The 23299-nt window shown below is 37.5% G+C and overlaps 3 protein-coding genes across 3 annotated transcripts in view; 2 read left to right on the top strand and 1 right to left on the bottom strand.

Annotated features, from left to right (window-relative positions):
- LOC127629269 (biglycan-like) overlaps positions 1-4170 on the top strand; it is a 35267-nt gene extending 31097 nt beyond the window's left edge. The window contains exons 6-8 of the mRNA XM_052106425.1: positions 85-178; positions 2662-2800; positions 2896-4170. Of these exons, the coding sequence (XP_051962385.1) occupies positions 85-178; positions 2662-2800; positions 2896-3093 (431 nt within the window). The 3' untranslated portion in view covers positions 3094-4170. The remainder of the gene's footprint in view (positions 1-84; positions 179-2661; positions 2801-2895) is intronic.
- A 1491-nt stretch (positions 4171-5661) lies between these two features.
- Positions 5662-16653, top strand: LOC127628892 (beta-1,4-galactosyltransferase 3-like). Its single transcript, XM_052105847.1, is given in 9 exon segments — positions 5662-5764; positions 6023-6108; positions 7811-8276; positions 9055-9290; positions 11444-11634; positions 12940-13062; positions 16083-16110; positions 16113-16189; positions 16327-16653. Coding segments are annotated over 7 exon segments (1110 nt in total). The 5' UTR covers positions 5662-5764; positions 6023-6108; positions 7811-8014; the 3' UTR covers positions 16520-16653.
- A 2150-nt stretch (positions 16654-18803) lies between these two features.
- LOC127629145 (protein Flattop-like) lies at positions 18804-22850 on the bottom strand. Its single transcript, XM_052106232.1, has 5 exons — positions 22774-22850; positions 22610-22672; positions 22308-22385; positions 21178-21375; positions 18804-21079 (listed from the first exon to the last, which is right to left on the bottom strand). Exons 1-5 carry the CDS (start codon positions 22798-22800, stop codon positions 20867-20869), a joined length of 579 nt encoding a protein of 192 aa, XP_051962192.1. The 5' UTR covers positions 22801-22850; the 3' UTR covers positions 18804-20866.
- Between the last annotated feature and the right edge of the window lie 449 nt (positions 22851-23299).

The following is a 23299-nucleotide window of genomic DNA, read 5'->3' as shown; positions in this document are numbered from 1 at the left end:
ATTTTAATGTTAGGATCTAAGAGCTGATGTGGTGTAACTTTTAATTGATGATGAATTGCAATTCATGAATTGCTCTTCTAACAGACTTCCCTGACAGTCTTCATGAGCTCCACCTGGACAATAATCAGATCCAAGCCATCGAACTGGAGGACCTGGGCCAATATAAGAACCTGTACAGGTGAGTCAGCTCATGACTCTACTGCACTTGACCACACTTCACCAACAAGCAAGTACATGGAAATGACAAGAAAAAAAATATATAGCTGCAAGCATGGATCATCATCAGCAGTTTGGGGAGAAAAACAAAGGGTGAAGAAAGGGAGGACACAACCAAATTGGCAAATTTGAAAGAAAAGATCAGTCAGGGCAAAGTAATTTCATTACTACATACCTTGGGCATCACTCTGTTTTATAAAGTGGTGGGGAGAGCGCTCTAATAAATATTTCACATAATTAATATGTAATAACTCATCCTTATGTCTAAAACTGTCAGTACTGGGATTTTGTTAGTCAAGTGGATCTGCAAAGTCTTTTTCAAAAAGACAGCTTGGTCTCATGATAAAGTTTTCACTTCTAGTACAAGGAGTTCTGGTTTCTAATTTACCCTTATATAAAGTTTCATTTTAATAAACAAAGATTGCATCTGTTCGTTAGTAGATGTACATCATGAGCAGTGACATATCTGTTTGCAGTTTGCTTTGCGATTTCACTGGAAAGGAGTGTGAGCTGCGGAACAGCAGAGTGCATAGAGCGCATGTCTGGATGCACGAGAGAATGTCACCAGCCACCGTAACTCAATGCCACTGATAACGGTGGCGACAAGCGCTCATCATACTATTAAAAATAAAAGATTCCAGGGTAGGATTGCCCCACACAAATAAAATGGGAACTCCTGTTCAAAAAGTGGAGATGTTCCTTCTGCATTTGACACTTATCTGATAAAAGCCATTACAAGAAGTGGTGTGGACAATATTGGAAAGGCAAAACTGGTAGAGACATGTCCCACCCGACCCACCCATAAATGATGTCCGTGCTACATACACTACTTCAGGGTTTCCCAACTTTTTGGGGGCGTACGTATCCCCACAGCACCATCAATAAGGCGCCAGTACCCCTTTATTGACATAGAGATGTGTGCATGTATCGGAGACACTCATGTCAAAATTTATCGTAAGAAATTGAATTTGTCAAATTGTTAGGAAGATACTGTATAAACCAATTACATTTTTGGTCATGGTCCAATTCGCTTCTCAACCTATATCTTCTGTACAATTTGACAAAATTCATTTGAAAACTTTTTGTCTTGAGGGTCCATAGATGATTCTTGCTAAATTTTGTGTGAATCATGATTTTCGAAAGTTCTAGATGATTTCGAAAATTTATAAATTAAAAACTCAAAATGCTGGAAGAATTTTATGGATGGCAATGAAATCGAAGATATAAATTATGTTCCACTTGACTTAGGAATCAGAATAAATACTCATTTTGATTCAAGCCTTTGCAGTTGCAGAGATATAAGAAAACGTAAAAGTGCAAATTATAGCAGCACCAAGAGTCTGTGCACCTCAGTAGATGATTTGGAACCATCCTTCCAAATTTGGTGTCTTTAGGACTTACGGTTTTGGCTGGCCAGACACTTTAAGGGCAACTTCTGTGCTTGGATCCCTAAAAATGAGTGAAGAAGATTAAACCAGCAACACTGCAGTTTTTCACTGACTATTTCTGAGGCAACAGCGCCATCTGGTGAATGAAAGTCAAGGATGAGGAAAATAAATCAAAGAAAACAATGCTTATAATAGGTTCATAGGAAAAAAAAGTCTCAGTAATAATCCAAAACGTTCTACATACTTTTTTATTAAAAAATAAACACAGATATTTAACCGTTACACTTGTTTTCAGTCATAGGCAATTGTAAACCTATTTGCAGGGTCTTTCATCTCAGAACCCTCCAAAAAATCTGTGATCTTTCCACACGTTTGCTGAAAACAGTTGCTGTACTAAGATATATTAGATTATTTCACTCTAAATCCTCCCTTTACCGGTTGTTAAAAAATGTTTAGGGGCCTGGGTAGCTCAGCGAGTATTGACGCTGGTTACCACCCCTGGAGTCATGAGTTTGAATCCAAGGCATGCTGAGTGACTCCAGCCAGGTCTCCTAAGCAACCAATTTGGCCCAGTTGCTAGGAAGTGTAGAGTCACACAAGGTAATTGCCTTGTGGTTGCAATTAAGTGGGATGCGTGGTAAATTGTGCGTCTCCGCGGTGTCATGCACAATGAGCCACGTAATAAGATGCGCAGATTGACTATCTCAGAAGCGGAGACAACTGAGACTTGTCCTCCACCACCCGGACTGAGGTGAGTGACCACACCACCACGAGGACCTAGTAAGTAGTGGGAATTGAGCATTCCAAAATTGAGGAGAAAAGAAAAAAAATATAAATTCATCAAGTATTATCCTTTTATAGCAATTTAATCTCAGTATAGCAGCACATATATTTCCACTCAGAAATCCTGTATGTGAGGGATGCTCAACTGTGAAAAGCCTGAAATCTTTATTTGTATATAATGTAGTTTGCAATGCTTGTCCACAGTCGACCCAATGCCTGTTCACAGTGTACAGTCTATTTGCTCACTCGTTGTTCTGCTTGTCTCTTTTGCCAGATTGGGTCTGGGATACAACCATATCCGGATGATTGAGAATGGCAGTCTATCATATGTCCCAAATCTGAGGGAGCTGCATTTGGAAAACAACCGCCTGACCCGCATCCCAAGAGGCCTGCCAGACATGAAGTACCTGCAGGTGAGGGATAATTTAAAGATATAAAGCTGAGAGCCACAAATTTCACTAATAACTCATTTAACCATGCACATCATTGACTTTTGGTTCTTTTTTAGGTGGTCTACCTACATTCTAACAACATTAGCCAGGTGGACATAAATGATTTTTGCCCTCGAGGCTTCGGGATGAAGAGGACCTTCTACAATGGCATCAGTCTCTATGGCAACCCAGTTAACTACTGGGAGGTGCAGCCTGCCACTTTCCGCTGTGTTAGTGACCGGTTGGCCATCCAGTTTGGAAACTATAAAAAATAGAGAAAGGATTATTGATTGAATATGGGAACAAGTAATGCTGGAATTTAAACAAAACAGAAAAAGATGGATAAAACACCTTTGTAAGCCAAAATGGTGTCAAGAAACAGCATTTCTAAGAAGTTTACCACATTTCTTTGGATTCATATGCCTGTGAGATCTACAAGGAAAAGTAGAAGGTGCAACAAAAATAAGTAAAAGGAAATAAAAAAAATGAACATAAACTGTATAAAAATGTGTATCTTAAATATGTGGAAAATGCAGGGAATGACGATATTTGAGGTTTATTTCCAAAAATGAATATTGGCCATTGTTTGTAAATGTTTCACAGAAAAGTCTTATCAATATATTATCAGATTTCTTTATAATCATAAGTAATATTATTATGTACTGTTATATTGTTATTATTTTATCAGTTTTTTTTTTATATCAATGTTGAGATTGAAAGATAGAAAAGTTTTGCCTTATTTTTGTGTCTTTGCATTGCAATTGTGCTTAAGAGCTCTATTTCTTTTTTTTTTTTGTGGGAGTACTTTAGGGCAGTTGAGGAACTGTGTGATGTTATGCAGTTTTTTCTCCAAGAATAAGTCAACCGCCTTACGCTCTTATCCACCCAAATGACTTAGTTTGTGCCCTCTTGAGTTGGAGGCTGTTTCATAAAAGGATCATAATGTTGTATTGTTTTGCACAGTTTCTCTACAAATTCCAAATGTTTTCTTTGTAAGTTTTTCTTTACTAATTTTGTCTTTTTCCCCAGTGTTTTTCTGCTGAATTTGGCTATGACACTGCATGCCATCATTACAGAATGTTTCAACTCGGCTTCAGGAGCGGAAATGGCATACCATCATGGTTTGAAAGCTGTGACTAAAACAAAATTGAGTTAACACATGTTTGATGAGTTCAGTGGAATAAAAAATATTCAATGTTCTTTGTTAAACAGGAATCTCCTCTTTTCTCAATAAAGCCAAATATTAAATGATTAAATGATCAACAAGCACAATGTCAATGGGTCATTCTACATTAAGTGTTGCAATCCATGTCTGAGCAATTCACTTTGTATGTAAAATAAAATATAAAATATCAAAATATTGGTGAAGATGTGTTTGATTACTTATAAAAATAATAACAAAAATATTGAATGGAATGAAGGTTGTAATATCAACATGTAATTTTTTTCCTAAGCATAAACAACTAAGCATGCCATTCATTTGTCAAATACGTTTTTAACAACGCAACTTTGAAAGGCCTTGGAAAGTATTATGACATATATCATATAACAAAAAACTGAGGAATTCACTCCAGTGGCAATTTTTGCACCATGTTTAAAAATAAATGGGGTACATTCAGGTTAAGCTGCTCAAAACGCACAGACTAATCACAAACACTTATTACAAACTATAAACTTGTGAAAATGAGAACAATTGCAGTTTTGGATTACAAGGATAGTTCACCAAAAAAATGAATATTGCTCTCATCATTTGCTCATCCTCATGCCATCCCAGATGTATTATTGTATTACTTTCTTTTAGAAGATTTTAAGAAGAATATCTTAGTTTTGTAGGTCCATACAATGCAAGTGAATGATGGTCAGAACTTTGAAGCTCCAAAAAGTGTATTAAGGCTGCATAAAAGTAATCCATAAAACTCCAGTGTTTAAATCTGTGTCTTCAGAAGTGACATGATAGCTGTGGGTGAGAAACAGATACATTTTTAAGTCCTTTTTTACCATAAATTGTCCTCCTTGCCCAGTATGTGGCAACATGCATGAAGAATGTGAATCATCAAAAACAGAAGAAGAAGAACGTGAAAGTGAAGATTTACAAGCTGTTACTCATTTCAAGGGCTGGTTCAAGGTAGGATGAGTCCTTTGTAAGCAGCTGTATACAGAGTGTCTTCAATTTCAAGACATTAGACATTTTTCTCAGAAAGGGTTAGTGTTAGGAAAAGAGAAAGGATACACCTCTTGTATCTTCTGAATTCCTTTGAAAGGTTGCATTCGAATGCTGCATTCAGAGTGTCCTATTTGCTTTTCAGCCTCTGTGATGTATGTGTCCAAAAACGTGATCTCCGGAGCACACAAAATGAGACACAGCCATAAATTAGGACTTAAGTATTGATCTGTTTCTCACCCAAAATTATCATATTGCTTCTGAATGCATGGGTTAAACCACTGGAGTGGTATGGATTAATTTGATGCTGCCTATATGTGCTTTTTGGAGCTTCAAAGTTCTGGCTAGTGGCCCCCGTTCACTTGCATTGTATGGACCTGCAGAGCTGAGATATTCTTCTAAAAATCTTCGTTTGTGTTCTGCAGAAGAGAGAAAGTCATTCACATCTTTTCATTTTTGGGTGAACTATCCCTTTAACTTAGACGCCTTTAAAATAATCCATTAGTTCATGTCGCAAATTGAGTTCCCTCTCGAGAGGTCTCTGCTATTGCGTAAGTAGCTTACGTTATGGGAAAACTCCGTTTCTTGAGAAATATTGAATGGAGTTACTCATGTGAGTATAAACGTAAGCTCCGCCCAGGAAACTGAATATATCGCCCAACTGCGGGCGTTTTGACAGTATCGAGCGCGACGTAGAGGAATACTTTTCGACAAGTGTCATTAATTCTGAATAAAGGCCTAGTTATTGACTGCATGCGGCTTGATTTCATACGTCGCTGAGATCGGTGAGTCAAATCAATCATTTGACTTGAAGTACCGAAATAATCATTTAATATTCATGTTGATTTCTTTGCGCGGTTTCACCTTTCCCTTTTTCGGGGGGTGGGGCGGGGTTAGTATTGTTTCCAATGCAGGTGTTCTGTAATATTTAATTATAGAATAAATGTAGATTGTTATGTGATATAGATAGAAAAATGAGACCGATTAGTTTAGAAAACAAGCAGGACAACTTGCCAGTCCGCTGAACTGTTTGTCTTCTCAAGGTGCGCAATGTTTTGCGATGGACAAGTTGAGGAGGACAGTGCGCTCTATAACCTGTCTTTCCAGCCATGACCATTCAAGAGCACAGGTATAGTGGCATGGTACTTGAACAATATCCCCCAAGATAAAACACAAACAATATTAAACATCTTAAATGTTTCTCATGACAGCAATGAGATTAGCTTAATGAAGAGCAATGGAGACCTTTTGCTTAAAGGGACAGTTCACCTCAAATGAATTACATTCTGTTGTTATGTACTCAAAAACATGATGTTCCAAACCTTTATGTCTTCATATGGTCTTTGGAACATAAAACATTTTGGGCAAAACAGCCTCAGTCACCTTTCACTTTGATTTTTTAGAAAAAAATGCAATGAATGTTAATGTGACCAAGGCTAAGATTGTGCAGCCCAAACTGGACACTTTTGTACTGTTCGATGTAATTTTGTAGTGTAAGTAGTACAGTATGTTAACACTGAAAATGCAATGAAAAGAAGTGTTCTATGAGCACTATTAGATTTTATAGGGGCGGCTGTGGCTCAGGTGGTAGAGCGTGTTGTTCACTAATTGCAGGGTTTGTGGTTCGATTCCCAGCCCACACAACTCAACATGCCGAAATGCCCTTGGGCAAGACACTGAACCCCAAGTTTCTCCCAATGGCAGGCTAGCACCTTGCATGGCAGCTCTGCTGTCATTGGTGTGTGAATGGGTGAATGATGCAGTGTAAAGCGCTTTGAATACCACTAAGGTTAAAAAGGTGCTAAATAAGTGCAAACTAATCCATAAAACTCCAGTGGTTTAATCCATATCATCAGAAGAAATATGTTAGGTGTGGGTGAGAAACAGATTAATATTTAACAAATTGTTTACTGTAAATCTCCACTTTCACGTTCTTCTTTTTTTTTCTTTTTTTTTTTTGGCCAATACACATTCTTTATGCATATCACCATCACCACCTACTGGTCGAAGCTGGTCAAAGTTGGAGATTGATAGTAAAAAGAACATAAATATTGATCTGTTTCTCACCCACACCTATCATATCACTTGTGAAGACATAGATTAAATCACTGGAGTTTAATGGATTACTTTTATGCTGCCTTTATGTGCTTTTTGGAGTTTACAAGTTCTGGCCACTTGCATTGTATGGAAATTATGAGAGAATTTTCGTCATAAATGGCGAATGCTTCCGTGTAGTAAAAAAACTATTTGGGATGAATCTACACTTTTAAAATTCATACACTACATTAGTATATATTGTAATTCCACAATGTATACTGCGTCATTTGAGACACAGCTAACATCCCTTTAAGTCTCCTGCTTCTCAGAATTTTCTGCTGTGCAAAAGACTCCAGTAATCTCACATGTGGACTCTCTAGGATTTAGATTTTAACAGTGTCTTAAACTATGCTCAGATTTGCCAAGATACCAAAGTCTGGAATAAGTCCGAAATTGCAATCTGAACTGTATAGTATGTAAGCAATTACATGCAGTAGATGATACATCACATACACTTGTCATTCCATTTTTATTTCTCCTAAGGAATTTTTGAAGAAATATGTAAGACAAAGTCAAAACATGATTGAGAAATATAAAAGAGCAACCTTCAAGCAATTTAATTTGCCTCTGGACCTCTCTGTTATTCAGGGGTGAAAAGTGTGTTGTCAGGTTCTATATGAGATCTACCATTGATCCTGTGCACACTGGTGCTTTTAAAGTTCACCTTTGTAGTTACATGTGCTGGATCTGTCACTGAATATTGATGGATGTCTATGTTTCTCTGTTTTTTCCAGTGACTCCAACTCGTGCAATAGATGTTTTTCCCTCTCTAACTTTATTCCTTTTCGTTACACCTGCCATCCTTCCCCTCTCCTCTCTCATGCCCTTTTCACTGCATCTCTCCTCTCTTATCTCTCCCATCTCCATCTCTTTGAATTTCCTTGCCTCCCATCCTCTATCACTCACACTGTCACTCCTGTTCTGTGTCTGATTTCATAATGCTGCGCTTCGGTCTAGCATTGGACTACCCTTGCACTCTGGGTCTGTTGGTGGGCTTCCAGTTTGCATTTTTCCTCTGTTTCTCCCTGGGAGGTTTTCGTAACCTAGTGTCTGTTTTGGTTCATTCCACTGGGCCGGAGTTTGACTACTCTCGACCGCATGATGTCTACACCAACCTCAGCTCTCTGCTGCTTCACCACCCAGGACCAATTGAACGAGAACAGCAGCTCAGAGACTGTGCACTGCCCTCTCCACTGCTGGGTATATAAACATTCACATTTAACTATTTAAAAGTGAAGTGTGTAATTTATTTGATGTATAAATACTTTCTCCTTTCCCAGCTTAAAGGGATAGTTCGCCTAAAAATAGAAATTCTGGAATCATTTACTCAGCCTCATGTTGTTTCATTTCCATAAGAATTTCTTTAGTGGAACAAAAGGAGATGTTTGGAAGAATGTTAGCCCCAGTCATCATTTACTTTCATTACTTTCTTATTTTTCATACATTTAAAGTGAAGTGGTGACTGAGGCTGACATTCAAAATCAGACGGGTTTGGAACAATATGAGTGTAAGTTAATGATGACAGAATTTTCATTTTTGGATGAACTATCCCTTAAATGTGCAGAGACAACTTTAAGTCAGGCATTTATAGTTTGATTTCCCTGTAAATTGTAAACACTGGCTCTGTGGCAGTATCAAAATATTGCTTTGTTTGTTTGAGCATTGCATTCAGCCTAACAGCAACATTGGCTCAATAAATGGATGTGACTTTGGGGTGGGGTGTTTGCTCGCCTTAAGGGAGAAGTGTTCGTGAAACCTGTTTGAAAACATTTTAGAAATTTCCACTTGGTGACTCATATTACACACTGCATCTTAATGAAATAGATCAGTCATTGGATTAGGTCTTTTAAAATTGATAAATGGATAAAAATTGCAACAAGACAATGTACCGTTCACACAATAAACAGTTAATTTGATACTAATGTGGAAAAGATTTATGCAACAAGTGAATGTGTTCTCTCCCCCTGCTGTCTGTCAGTGGGTCCTGTTTCTGTCCATCTCTCCTTGCCCCCCTCCCTGGAGGAGATAAAAGAGAAGAACACCTTGGTGAAATTAGGGGGTCATTACCGCCCACCAGACTGTGAGCCACAGCACCACACAGCCATCGTGATCCCCTACAGGAACCGTCAGACCCACCTCCGCGCCCTCCTCTACCATCTGCACCCCTTCCTGCAGCGCCAGCAGGTCCACTACGGCATTTACATTGTGCACCAGGTCTCTTGTTCATGATGATTCACTGACTAGCCACATCCATTATATGAAAGAATCCTTGCCGTAATTAGTGGTGGTAGCTGGAACAAAGGGTAAACATGCATGCACTAAATGGCCAAAAGTTTGCACATGAAGACCACACACATTTGTCTTTGTTGAAGATTTACATTTAAAACCATAGGCATTAATAGGGAGTAGGTTGTCCCTTTTCTAAAATAGCTTCCACTCTTATGGGAAGGCTTTCCATTTGATGTTTCAGTCACAAGAGCCTTAGTGAGGTCAGACACTGTTCTTGGGGGAATGGGTTTAGCTCATAGTCGCTACTACAGCTCATTCCATAGGTGTTCAGTGGGGTCCAGTCAAGTTCTTTCATGTCAGACTCCATTAATAATTTCTTTGTGAACCTTACTTTGTGCTAGGGGCTTTGTCATGCTGGAACAGAAAAAGTTGCCACAAACTTAGAAGCACACAATTCTGAAGAATTCCACTTTATGCCACTGTTTCATCTCACATTGTTGCATAGGCAGAAGACTGCAAGACAGAGGGAATGAATATGTTTGATTGTGTCGCTGACAATACAAGTATACATATACAAGTATTGATATAGTGCCATTTTTTTTTTCATTCTAACACTGCTGTATTGTAAACTACAAAAACATTTGAAGTTGTTAACTTCGACAATGGTCGGGCCACAGATTTTGTTCCATGAGCACGGTTATAAAGCCTTTACACTGCAGTAGTTAAATTCATTTTCAATAAATAAATGAAGAGAATCCACTTTTACTGCCGTTACCACATGAAGGGCCCTTTGATTTCTACATTTCTACAAAACACAGACTGAATCACTGAATCCAGTCATAAAAATGGCATTGGCTATACAATATGGAATGGCAATGAATTGGACATATTTTGGACGAAAATGAATGTTTTAATGCAAATTAATCAAGCTGAATTCTCGATATGTCCAGGTGAGATTATTAAACTGCAAAAGCCTGTGATTGTTTTAAATAAATATACATTCTGCATATGTTGCATGCTTCAAAATCAATGCGTCAAGCTGGCCACTCGTGCACTGAAAACACCACTCGTGAGCATCACGCGTGCTCTGGGTGTTTGTATGTGTGTAGTAGATGACAGTGAGCAGAGCGCTGTGAAGCTTGCAGCACATACAGACTAAATACAGGTGTTTTAATGGAATCATAGTTTTTTGGGGTTTAATAATCACACTAGGCCATGTAGCAAACTGCGTGGAGACAAACTACCATGAAAAGCACATAGAAATGGCAAAATAAAAGCTTGATTTGAAATGGGTAAAATATCATGTTTAATGCAATTAAGTAATAATAATGTATTCAAGCAATATCTCACATCTGTGATGTTCTGTTGCGCAGCACTTTGCAGATTGTGCCATTAGGATTTTGTAGAAAAGCACTTAACTGTTAAAAATAATTAAATATTGAATTAAAATAATTATATTTTTGTTTGCTTAAAGTTTTAACACATTCATTTAATTTGATACCATTTTTTTTTTTAAAACCTCTGATAACCACAATTTTAGTGGCCTCTCGTATGATTTTGCTTAAATATTACAACTGTGTGGCACATATAATCTCCTGAAAATGTCCTGGAAAATTTTGCCTTGACATTTTGACTTTCAGTGTATAGTAAGTAGACCTGCAGATCTCACATTTAGCATGGCTTATGAAATATCAGGCATCATTGGAGGTTATGCCGATACATATAAATGGAGGTTTACATGGAGACAAGAAAGACTGCATCGTCATTTTATTATCGTCTCTTCAAAACAACACAGCAAAAATTTAATGATCTAGTTGTTTTTTACTATAAATGCTGATGTTACAAAATGATCCGACATTAGCATATTATTCTGCTATACATCCTTTGGTTGTTTGACAGTTCATAAGGCCACACCACTTTTTTCTGGCATTATTATCCTTCTAGTGATGCAGAACACTGTCACACATACTTACTTTAGTGTTGCAAAATAAGATGGATAACATTCACATTTGTCTTGACTGGAATTAAGGGGCCTGTATTTTGAAGAAAGTGTTTGCATTCTTTTGGCCATATAGTACTTCAAGCTTTGTCAGGTTTCTATTCCTGCTGAAACAGTGCATTTGTGTCTGTGTTATCAGACAGGGAATTCTACATTTAACCGGGCAAAATTGCTGAATGTTGGGGTGCGTGAGGCACTGAAAGAGGAGGACTGGGGCTGTATTTTCTTGCATGACGTAGACCTGCTCCCTGAGAATGACCACAATACTTACACCTGTCACCCCCAGCACCCTACACATCACTCTGTGGCTATGGACAAGTTCAGATACAGGTACCCTACCCACTATCTCCAGTTTTCATAGCTTTATGTACCAGGGCCTGTATTACAGAAACATCCTAACTCTGAAATCATACCTCTTCCTCTTCATACATGGTTCAATAGACTATAAAGTTAATTAATGTCTTTCCTTCATTATCAGTTCTGACACGGTTTATGCAGTAAACTCATGGGTCTGGTCCTATGAAGTGACATCCAGGTCTGCACATCTCAGGTCACATAGTCTGTAGTTCGCAGTCTGCAGTCACAATGTCTACCTAGATATAAACATTCACTGGGAGGGAAAGATTGTAGAGAAAACAACCCAAAGATTCTCTCCAGCAAAGCTGAGGATAGCATCAGGACCTCTTTGTGATGAATCCACTGATGGCTGAAAAGCATTTAGCCATGACCCAGAGAGTTAGTCCTGGGGTAGACATACAGAGAGATGAGGATGCAAAAAGACAGATACATAGCAGCAGCCTATCTAGCCATCATTCAAAATGTATTGAATAGTACTAAAGAATGTAGAACAGGTGCTGGGAGTTTGCGTGATCTCTGAAAGCCAGGTTGAACGAACAGTCACAGTGTACCCCTCTTTTTAACATTGATGTTTGCAGTCAGTATAAACAGTACAAACACCAGTATTTAGGGTCTAATTTGTTGTCACGGTCCTGTCAGTCTGGGTTTTTGTCTGACAGGACCGTGGCATCCTCGTCCCATGTCTGTCTTGTGTTTCGTTGTCTGTCTTTGTGTGAGTGAGCTGTTTTGATTGTATTCCCCGTCGTTCACTCTTCGGTCTGTCTTTTTTCATGTCTGGAGTATGTAGTATGGGTCCCGACTTCCTGACTGGTTTGGTTTCGCTCGGTGTCGGGATACAGACACTTATGCTCCATGTCTGTCTGTTATTGACGTGGGTGCATCATGCTTATGTCATCTTGGCAGAATGCACTCGCGTCAATAATTGCGTGCATTGGTCGCAAGCTGTTTTTGCGTTGTGCTGCGGTTCGGTCACTTTGGTCTGATATTTCGGGTTTGTGGGTGGTCGAATATCAGTAGTAGTTTGGCAGAATGTGATCCCAAACATAACCCAGCACAAAATCCTTACAACACCTCTTAATCAATATTCTTGGTTATTTCATAGGGATCCAACTTCCATTAACCCCTACAAAATTACTGTAAAGATGTAATGCAGACGTATAGATTAGACTGCAGGGTAGATGTGACACTTTAGATGGAATGATTGATGAAGGCTAGTAGAGACAAATGACCTTAATTCCTCTGTGCCTTACCAAATCACCCACTCCGACTCTGCTGCAGGCTTCCATACTCTCAGTACTTCGGAGGAGTGTCTGCTTTAACCCCGGAGCAGTACCTCAAAATGAACGGCTTTCCTAACCATTTCTGGGGCTGGGGAGGAGAAGATGATGACATTGCAGCTCGGTAAGGACAGCAGAATAATCGAACATGCACACTGATTCACACAAACCACTGGCATGGGCAAAAAAGTTACTTAAATAAAAAGAGCCTTGGGTGTACATTAGGGATGTCTGAAGTGCCAGAACTTTGGTACCAATTTGATAGTTAAAACATATTTTTGAACAATGCCAGATTGAGAGAACCACATTACTCTCCTCTGGATAACTTTAGTAGCTCTACACAAAGTTAATGCCCTAAAGTTACTGTTGTATGTTAAATCTAAATTTCATATTAAATAATGTGTATATGTTATTTTTATTATATATTAAAAGCCCTCCTATATAATTAATTTTATATAAAAGTCATGCAGTGAAGACTTCCCAATAACATGCCAGTTATTTGTTTTATTTTATATTTGAGTGCTTTTAAATTGGTATTTTATTTATTTTTTAATGTTCATTTGAGTAGTTGATATTGCTGTTAGATACCTGAAATTTTTTCACTATTTATTTAGATCAGAAATACTTCAAGAACAAATGCCATCGTTGTATTTTATTATGTTAATAATGTTTCCTTTTTAAATAAAGTACATTAAAAATATTAATAATATAACAGTTTTTGCAATGGTATCAAAACTGGTGTTAAGAATCATAAACTTTGGTGACATCATGACATCCCTAGTGAATATACTGTAATCTCAATCACAGTAATTGGCACATCTGCATCAGAGATGCATCTTGTTAAGCATTTGTGTCGCATGTCTGTTAGCTCTCCTCCATCTTTCTTTTTATATTTGTCTCTTGTCATTATTCTCATTTTCACTGCATCCATCTATTTCTCATGCCCTCCTCCGCATAGCCACAGGAGGGACCAGTAAGTACTTGCATGAATCACCCGTTTGGACTCAAGGCTTCAAACGCTGACTCGCAATTTAGATTTTATTATTAGTTCAGTGGTGATTGCCTTTTGATTCGATTATAAGTCATTTTATTTCTGTGACAATGAGAAACTTACTGGTGATGATGGAAATTCTGCAAGTTGTTGATGCCTTGAATCTAGATTGAGTCAGATTCAGTGGTTTATTTTTAGACTTGAGGATTTGAAAAACACTTTCTGTATGGTTGGTTCTCTCTTCTGTGTCATTGCCCGGCCTCTAATGCTCACTGAGGCCTGCTGAGCATCCTTGACAAGGAAGAACCTCTGCAAGAGTTTTTATTTGTATTCTTTGTTTAGGATACATATACGGATTGCTACGTTCAGGGTTTCCACGGTTAAGGAAAACCTGCAAATTTCAGGGAATTTTAAAATGGTGATTTCCAGGCCTGGTGAAGTCATTGTAATTGATAAAATCTTAAAATGTCATGGATATGTCTACAGTGAATATATATTTTGCTTTGTCATGCACAACTCTATCATATTCTATCAGCTAGAATTTGTTCTTTGATAGTGCTTTATAAAATTATTTTAAAATCTCTTAATATAAATAACAATCCTTGTCCAGTAATCAAACTGAAGTGATGGAAAAATCATGGAAATTAATTGGTCAATGCTATATGCTTGAGTTTTCTTGGCCCGGTTTAAATCCAGTACAAGACTAGACAAGTTAAGAAGCATGTTTGAAAGAAAAGAAAAAATAATTTAAATGTGTTTGAGAACATCATGGGGGCAGTTCAACTCATCGTAATTTGTAGGGATGTCCCGATCCGATACTTGGCTTGGTATCGGCTTCGATACTGACGTTTTTAGACGGATTGGGTATCGTCGGGTATCATGCTATTATAATATACTACTATTATTAGTATCATTTGTTTACAAATTATACAAATATTTAAGTTGCAAGGGTAAAAAGTGACTGTGTGAATGAATAGTGAGCTGATATCTTACAACTAGATTGAACAAAAAAAAGAGATATAAAGAAAGTGCAGATACACGTAAAAAAAAACGTTTTTGCCAAAATTTCTACAGATGACTTCTACTGGAATTACTTTTAATTTTGCTGCTACATTATACAGTATACTAGTTAATAATAAAGTGTTAATAAGCTATACATTTATATTGAAATAATGTTTAGTTAAAGGTTTGTTTTCTTTACATATTAAAGAGTACAACCAATTATTTCCACACAATAATGTAAAAGATATTATAAGCATTAATTATGCTGGTATCGGATCGGCCAATACTGAGATTTCCGATATCGGAATCGGATCGGAAGTGGAAAAAGTGGTATTGGACATCCCTAGTAATTTGCAAACCTGATTGCCACATTAAAAACCATGAGTTTGATATGTTGGCCTGACCCAGAGGTGAGAACCCAAAGTTTTAGGTATTCCAAACCTGGAACAGACTCCACCTTTAGATTAACCTGCTTAACCTGTATTTTCCTTGTTTTACCTTATCCAAAAAAAAAGGTCTGTTATTATTACAGACACTCATGTTATTCATACCTGTCTGTTTTTTCTGTGAAACACAAATGCTCCTGTACATGCTCCTTTTTTTCCATACAATACCAGTTAATACTGATCATCATGGCTTCAATAAAGGGTAGAATAACCATACGGCTTGTGCACTATATTCCAAGATTTCTCAAGCCATTTGATAGCTTTGTGTGAGGAACACGTCCAAAGATTAAGTCATATGGACTTCCTTAATTGTATTACAATTCTAACATCTATGGTCACTATTTACTGCTGTTGTATGGAAAAGAGAAGTGTGTACATTCTAGCCGTCCAGCTCCTTTTTTAATTCACAGAAGAAAAAAGTCATACATGGTTGGTCCTATTTGAAGGCGAGTAACTGTTAACTTCTTTTTAGTCTTCTGTTTTGATCTGAAAATTTGTAGCAAAGAATCCTCATCAACAGTGTTTTTTAGTTGTGTAATCACATCCATCTGATCCACCTTGCGGACTCTGCTGGAAGTGGTTTGCCTGTTGTGTTTGTGCTGATCTCTCTTTTGTCTCTGTCCCCTTGGTAATTCATAGCGACCTTCTTCTGGATGTTTATCTTCTATAGTACTATTTCTACTTGCCTTTTGGTTTTGTCTTCAGAGTCCGTCTCTCTGGAATGAAGATCCAGTGTGTCCCCCAATGTCCATCGGTCATTATAAGATGATCAAACATAAAGAAGATCAGGGTAATGAGCAGAACCCTAGAAGGTGAGGTCACTTGTCCTTTGTTCTTTTTTTACAGCCATACCATTAAACCTCAATGAAAATCCTTATTTAATGTGTGTATATCGATTTATTTAGTCAGTTTATCAAATCTGCTCCCTTTCATGAATTCACTCTAATAGGTATGACTTGCTGAAGCACACAAGACTGAACTGGCGATCAGATGGACTGAGCTCACTCACATATGAGCTCTTGTCCAAAGAGCTGGAGCCATTATACACTAATTTATCAGTCGACATTGGAGATAATCATCATCATCCATCTGTAAAGGCTCCGCTCCCGAAATCAGAGCCTCAAGCCACACCCATTAATTAAAAACAAGGCTGGAAAAGTGGGTGTGGTCATCACAAATGCTTCAAAATTAGAACCCGCCCATTTGAAGGCCAATAACCAAAGTTCAAATGTTCATTCGAATGCTCCTGTAAAATAAGAAATAGGATGATATTGATAATCAAGTTTTCATACCTCAATTGCTGCACTGAGTGAATTGTTATTAGGCATTCTTACAGATACATTAATTCCATTGAATGTGTTGAGCAAAGGGTTCAGCCATCTCTGAATGTCTTTCAAACACTGAAATGCTGACATTTGCAAGTGTGCAATAATTTGCCGTTGGAGCCATGTCCGAGTGGGCAGAGTTGTAAATGTTCTTGAAAGTGACCTATCAATGTACTGTGCAATACCTGTGCAAGTCCTATGTATATTTAAAGCCAATCTTCTCCCAGCTGCTGCTCTTTACCCCACTGTGTGGGTCTGTTTTTCTGTGCTTTTTCTTGCACTTTAACTAGTCAATTATCAACAAGTCATGACCAGTGTTGGGTAAGTTACTTAAAAAAAAAATGTATCCACTACAATTTAATTCTCTAAAATTTTATAAAACAAACTTTACTCATTACTTCATAGAAAAACTAATCACATTAATAATAAATTGACTTTCTAAAACACTTCCACTTAACTAGAATTAAAATGTAAATTTGTCCTCCTTGTTCATTGTTGGACTCAAGTCAAACACTCCTCGCCATACATTTCTCCCTTACAATGTCTTGTTACTGGCGCACACCCTTCAAATGTCACAAAAACACATATACAGGTGAAACTCGAAAAATTAGAATATCATGCAAAAGTTCATTAATTTCAGTAATTCAACTTAAAAGGTGAAACTAATATATTATATAGACTCATTACAAGCAAAGTAAGATATTTCAAGCCTTTATTTGATATAATTTTGATGATTATGGCTTACAGCTTATGAAAACCCCAAATTCAGAATCTCAGAAAATTTGAATATTACATGAAATCAATAAAAAAAAGGATTTTAAATACAGAAATGTCGGCCCTCTGAAAAGTATAATCATGCATATGTACTCAGTACTTGGTTTGGGCCCCTTTTGCATTAATTACTGCCTCAATGCGGCGTGGCATGGATGCTATCAGCCTGTGGCACTGCTGAGGTGTTATGGAAGACCAAGATGCTTCAATAGCGGCCTTCAGCTCTTCTGCATTGTTTGGTCTCATGTCTCTCATCTTTCTCTTAGCAATGCCCCATAGATTCTCTATGGGGTTCAGGTCAGGCGAGTTTGCTGGCCAATCAAGCACAGTAATACCATGGTCATTGAACCAGGTTTTGGTACTTTTGGCAGTGTGGGCAGGTGCCAAGTCCTGCTGGAAAATGAAGTCAGCATCTCCATAAAGCTTGTCTGCTGAAGGAAGCATGAAGTGCTCTAAAATGTCCCGGTAGACGGCTGCGTTGACTCTGGACTTAATAAAGCACAGTGGACCAACACCAGCCGATGACATGGCTCCCCAAACCAACACAGACTGTGGAAACTTCACACTGGACTTCAAGCATCTTGGATTGTGTGCCTCTCCATTCTTCCTCCAGACTCTGGGACCTTGGTTTCCAAATGAGATGCAAAATTTGCTCTCATCAGAAAAGAGGACTTTGCACCACTGAGCAACAGACCAGTTCTTTTTTTCTTTAGCCCAGGTAAGACGTTTGACATTTGAAGCCCATGTCCAGGACCCGCCTGTGTGTGGTGGCTCTTGATGCAGTAACTCCAGCCTCAGTCCACTCCTTGTGAAGCTCCCCACACATTTGAATGGCCTTTTCCTGACAATCCTCTCCAGGCTACGGTCATCCCTGCTGCTTGTGCACCTTTTTCTTCCACACTTTTCCCTTCCACTTAACTTTCTATTAATGTGCTTTGATACAGAACTTTGAGAACATCCAACTTCTTTTGCAATTACCTTTTGAGGCTTTCCCTCCTTGTGGAGGGTGTCAATGATGGTTTTCTGCACAACTGTCAGGTCAGCAGTCTTCCCCATGATTGTGAATTCAACTGAACCAGACTGAGAGACCATATAAAGGCTCAGGAACCCTTTGCAGGTGTTTAGCTGATTAGAGTGTGACACTTTGAGCCTACAATACTGAACCTTTTCACAATATTCTAATTTTCTGAGATTCTGAATTTGGGGTTTTCATAAGCTGTAAGCCATAATCATCAAAATTATATCAAATAAAGGCTTGAAATATCTTACTTTGCTTGTAATGAGTCTATATAATATATTAGTTTCACCTTTTAAGTTGAATTACTGAAATTAATGAACTTTTGCACGATATTCTAATTTTTCGAGTTTCACCTGTAGACAAATACATTAACATAATTAATTTAAGTGTATTTTTACATGAATTAACCCTAGTAATTTCCTTAATAGTCATTTAAATTAATCCAAAATCAGTAACTGTAATCTGATTAGAAGAATTTAAAATGTAATGGGTTATACTACTTTTTGACTAAAATAGAAATTATAGTACAGTAACTGATTTCTTTGTAACCTATTACACCCAACAATGGCCATAACTTAGTTAAAAATGATTACTGCTCACTATGGTAATTAATACATGATTAATACTAGAGTTCAATGCTTATTTCACATGTATTTTTCTCTTCTTTTTAATCTCTAATCCACAAAGCTTTGTGATCTAGTGCTTGAGCAGACTTGTATCACTGTGGTCTAATTTTGGCCTTATTTAGAAATAAGAAAGTGTAATCTTTGATATAGTGAACACTGGTTTATTTGTATTTCTTTTAGCTGCAGACATCTAATAATACTTTTAGGATACATTGTAAAAGGGTTTGGTTATTTTAGGTATTGTGTGATGTAATTTTGGTTGTAGACAATCATTGGGATACACATATAAGATGGAAAAAACTTGAATATATTTGATGGGTAAGGTTGAAAGTGTAACTTTAGTGTAAATAATTAGTAGATATTTTAAGAATTTATGGGAATCAAACAGGTAATGGGTAAACAGGTCATGGTTAGTGAGCAAATATAGGAAGTCAAAAATAACTTGGATGACAACCCTACCTTGGCAAATTTGTATGTGAAAAGATTTCTTTGGAAATAAAATTTTCACAAAAGCAGGTCCTCTAACTTTTTTAATGTCACTTTAAATACACTGTTTGGACAATGTAGGAAAGGTTTGTTCAGTGAGCCTCACTTTATCTTTATGCCCTTGGGATAAAACTAAAATAGGTATAACAATGTGATGAACATTTTATTTACCATTATTATGTTTAAAATAAAATTTCATTTAAGACTATCCAAAATATGCTTGCATGTGGCAGAGAATTCTCTCTCCTCTTGACACATTTGCAAGACTCATACAGTATATATTTAATAAAGTACATGGTTTTATATCAGGTATTTGGTAGAGGTCTTTGGCTAGTGGACCCAACATTTGCTATTTAGTTATTCGCTGGGTAAAACAAAAAAAATAAAAAAATAAGTTATGTTTATCTTTTTATGTTTATATTGCAATATATTGCTTTGAATGTGTATTATTTGGACCATGATTGATGACTGTTTGTTTTTTTTACTGTATAAAAAAAAAAGATGTTTCCAAAGGTCACCCCTAATTGACTCAAAGGTTGAAGCATGCCAGAGATAGGATGCAAGTACAATTTTTCAGTTATCATGTGAATAATCATATTGTAGACAGACAACATTGTGACCTGACCATGTACATTTTTGATTGTAAGTTTATCAACAGAGAGTGGTTTTGGAGCCTCCAGTTCCAAACTTAGTGTCTGCTGGTGTTTAAAATGACTAATTTGCTTCCAAGCACCAAAAATATGAACCGATGACTAGTGAATCAAGCTGAAGCTGTGTTTTAGTGGGACTGCAGGTGTGTCAGTGCATTTATTGAGCAAATAAAGACAAAACTATTGAAAATCTCTGATGTCACAATCATTTTAAGGATATTAATGTTATACAGATAACAGCGGATTTTGAAAATGAATTGTATAATTTTGTGTGATACTTGACCCTGCATTCAGGCAGCATTTAATCTAAGTTGATTCCATTACAAAAGCCATTTAGTGAAACTAATCAGCTTTAAGCTTCATTGAATCAATTCAGTTAATGTGTTCCAGTGCACACACATTGTTTTTGTTATGCACAAACAGAGAATGGGAAAGCTGAACACATTATAAAACAGAAATTTCTGTAAAGTAAAACTGTTTTTGAAAACATTATCAAAGCAATATGTAATGCTAAATCATGGAATAATTTTAATGACTTTTCATTGCTGTGGATCTGATTATTGGTTGACAGGTGCTTGCGGAGATGCTGGTCTGCTGTTCCTGGTTGGTGGTCTTAACTCAGCTTGGCTGTGCTGAGTGGCTGGTTGGACTGAGCTAGGTTTACTGGTTTTAACTGGGCTTGTTGACCAGTTGAGCTTGTTGTTCTAGACTCGGCTTGGTTATGCTGAAAATTGGGCTTTTCTGTGACCACCTCGGATTCATTTTGGTCTGGGTTACTCGCATACATTTTTGATTCCTCAGCAGGTTGGTCCTCATATATGTTTTCCTGCAAAGATATCAATGAGTCAGGTTAAGTCAAATGTAATATTTTAGAACAACATACAGTAGTATCATAACGAGAAATGGTTGATATCAAATCCCCACCACATTTTGAAAGGTTCTGTTTGATGCCTGGCTGCCAGCGGGGGCCTCATGAGCCTGGATTGTAGCTGATTTTGTCCATCCCCAGGTCCTGAGGCGATCCTGGCCCCCCTGTGAGCGGGCAGTGGGGTTTATATGAACAGGAGGGATGCGTCGTGGTAAATCCCATGTGCCCTGGAATGACGGCCATGCACTTCCATGCTGAAAATGGATAATGTATAAATTAAATTAATTGGATGGATAAAGGATGGATGATGGATGGATGGACGGACAGACAGATACTGTGGATGATGGATGGATGGACGGACAGACAGATACTGTGGATGATGGATGGACAGACAGACAGATAGATAGATGCTGTGGATGACAGACAGACAGATAGACAGATAGACAGATAGATAGATAGATAGATAGATAGATAGATAGATAGATAGATAGATAGATAGATACTGTGGATGATGGATGGACGGACAGACAGACAGATACTGTGGATGATGGACGGACAGGCAGACAGACAGACAGATAGATAGATGCTGTGGATGACAGATAGATAGATAGATAGATAGATAGATAGATAGATAGATAGATAGATAGATAGATAGATAGATAGATAGATAGATAGATAGATAGATAGATAGATAGATAGATAGATACTGTGGATGATGGATGGATGGATGGACAGATAGATAGATAGATAGATAGATAGATAGATAGATAGATAGATAGATAGATAGATAGATAGATAGATAGATAGATAGATAGATAGATAGATACTGTGGATGATAGATTGATAGATACTATGGATGATGGATGGACAGGCAGACAGACAGATAGATAGATAGATAGATAGATAGATAGATAGATAGATAGATAGATAGATGCTGTGGATGATAGATAGATAGATAGATAGATAGATAGATAGATAGATAGATAGATAGATAGATAGATAGATAGATAGATAGATAGATAGATAGATAGATAGATAGATACTGTGGATGATAGATGGATAGATACTGTGGATGATGGACCCACAGACAGATACTGTGGATGATGGATGGATTGACAGGCAGGCAGACAGACAGATAGATGATGTGGATGATAGATAGATAGACAGACAGATTTTCAAAACAAACCTTTGTTCTCACACCAGGTAGAAGGTGGCCACGGTCTGTGGCTATAAATGTAGTGTACCCCTCTGCAGCCGATGGTCTCTTCAGAAAGAATAAGAGAGTAAAAAGACCAAATTAGTATTTGTGGTATGGACAAGGCTATTATTATTTGCCCCCATTTATCTACTGCAGCCAATGAATGTGTACATCAAAACAACGTTTTTCTGGTTTCATACAGTTATACAATTTTTAAAACATTCCTGCAAATTATTAGTTTGACATCCATATCAAAACAATGCATTGGCAAATGAGACTAATCGTGTTACCTCTTTAAAATGTTTTGGGACGGTCCAGTTCTGTAGTTTTTGCGAATTGAAGGCATTTTCATACTGCAGAAACCATCATAGACATATTTAATACTTCATGTTTATTCAATTCAAGAACAAAAATAAGACGTTATCATAGAATAATTCAAGTTTATGTGACTTACCTGGTTTGCAGAGAAACTAGTCGACATCTTTCAGTTCGGATTTGTTGGCAGTGGTCTCCCAGCAACCTTAAAAAAAAAGTGGCTTCAAGGCAAGTCGGTCCACTCGGAGGCCATATTGGGGACGCCCCGAGCAGCTATTTTCTTTGGATACAAGCGGCATAAAAGGACAGCTCCTATCTACTCTGATGGGTAAAGACCGAAATCTCCAAAATAATTGGTCATGATTACGATCAAACAACATATTTGAAATCATCAGTTAAATATGACAACAATGGTACATTAAATTGTGCTTCTTTAACTCAGATCACACTACAAGAAACGAAAGTCCAGCCTGGTACAGCCAATGCGCATGCGCATTCTCAAAGAAACTGCCAGGCGACGTCTGCATTTCTGAAAGGTGATTGGCTTTTTTACCTCTTTTACCTTCCTTTTCTACATCCAGCATTTTCTCCCATTCGTTTGAATACCAGTGCTCGGTCTCAGGCTAAATAGTCTCTGATTCAAATCAGGAGTTCACTTTTTGTTT

This window comes from Xyrauchen texanus, chromosome 35 (genome assembly GCF_025860055.1).
Source record: "Xyrauchen texanus isolate HMW12.3.18 chromosome 35, RBS_HiC_50CHRs, whole genome shotgun sequence".
NCBI lineage: Eukaryota > Metazoa > Chordata > Actinopteri > Cypriniformes > Catostomidae > Xyrauchen > Xyrauchen texanus.
Note: the sequence above shows the minus strand (reverse complement) of the source record. Positions and strands in the feature narration are given on the sequence as shown.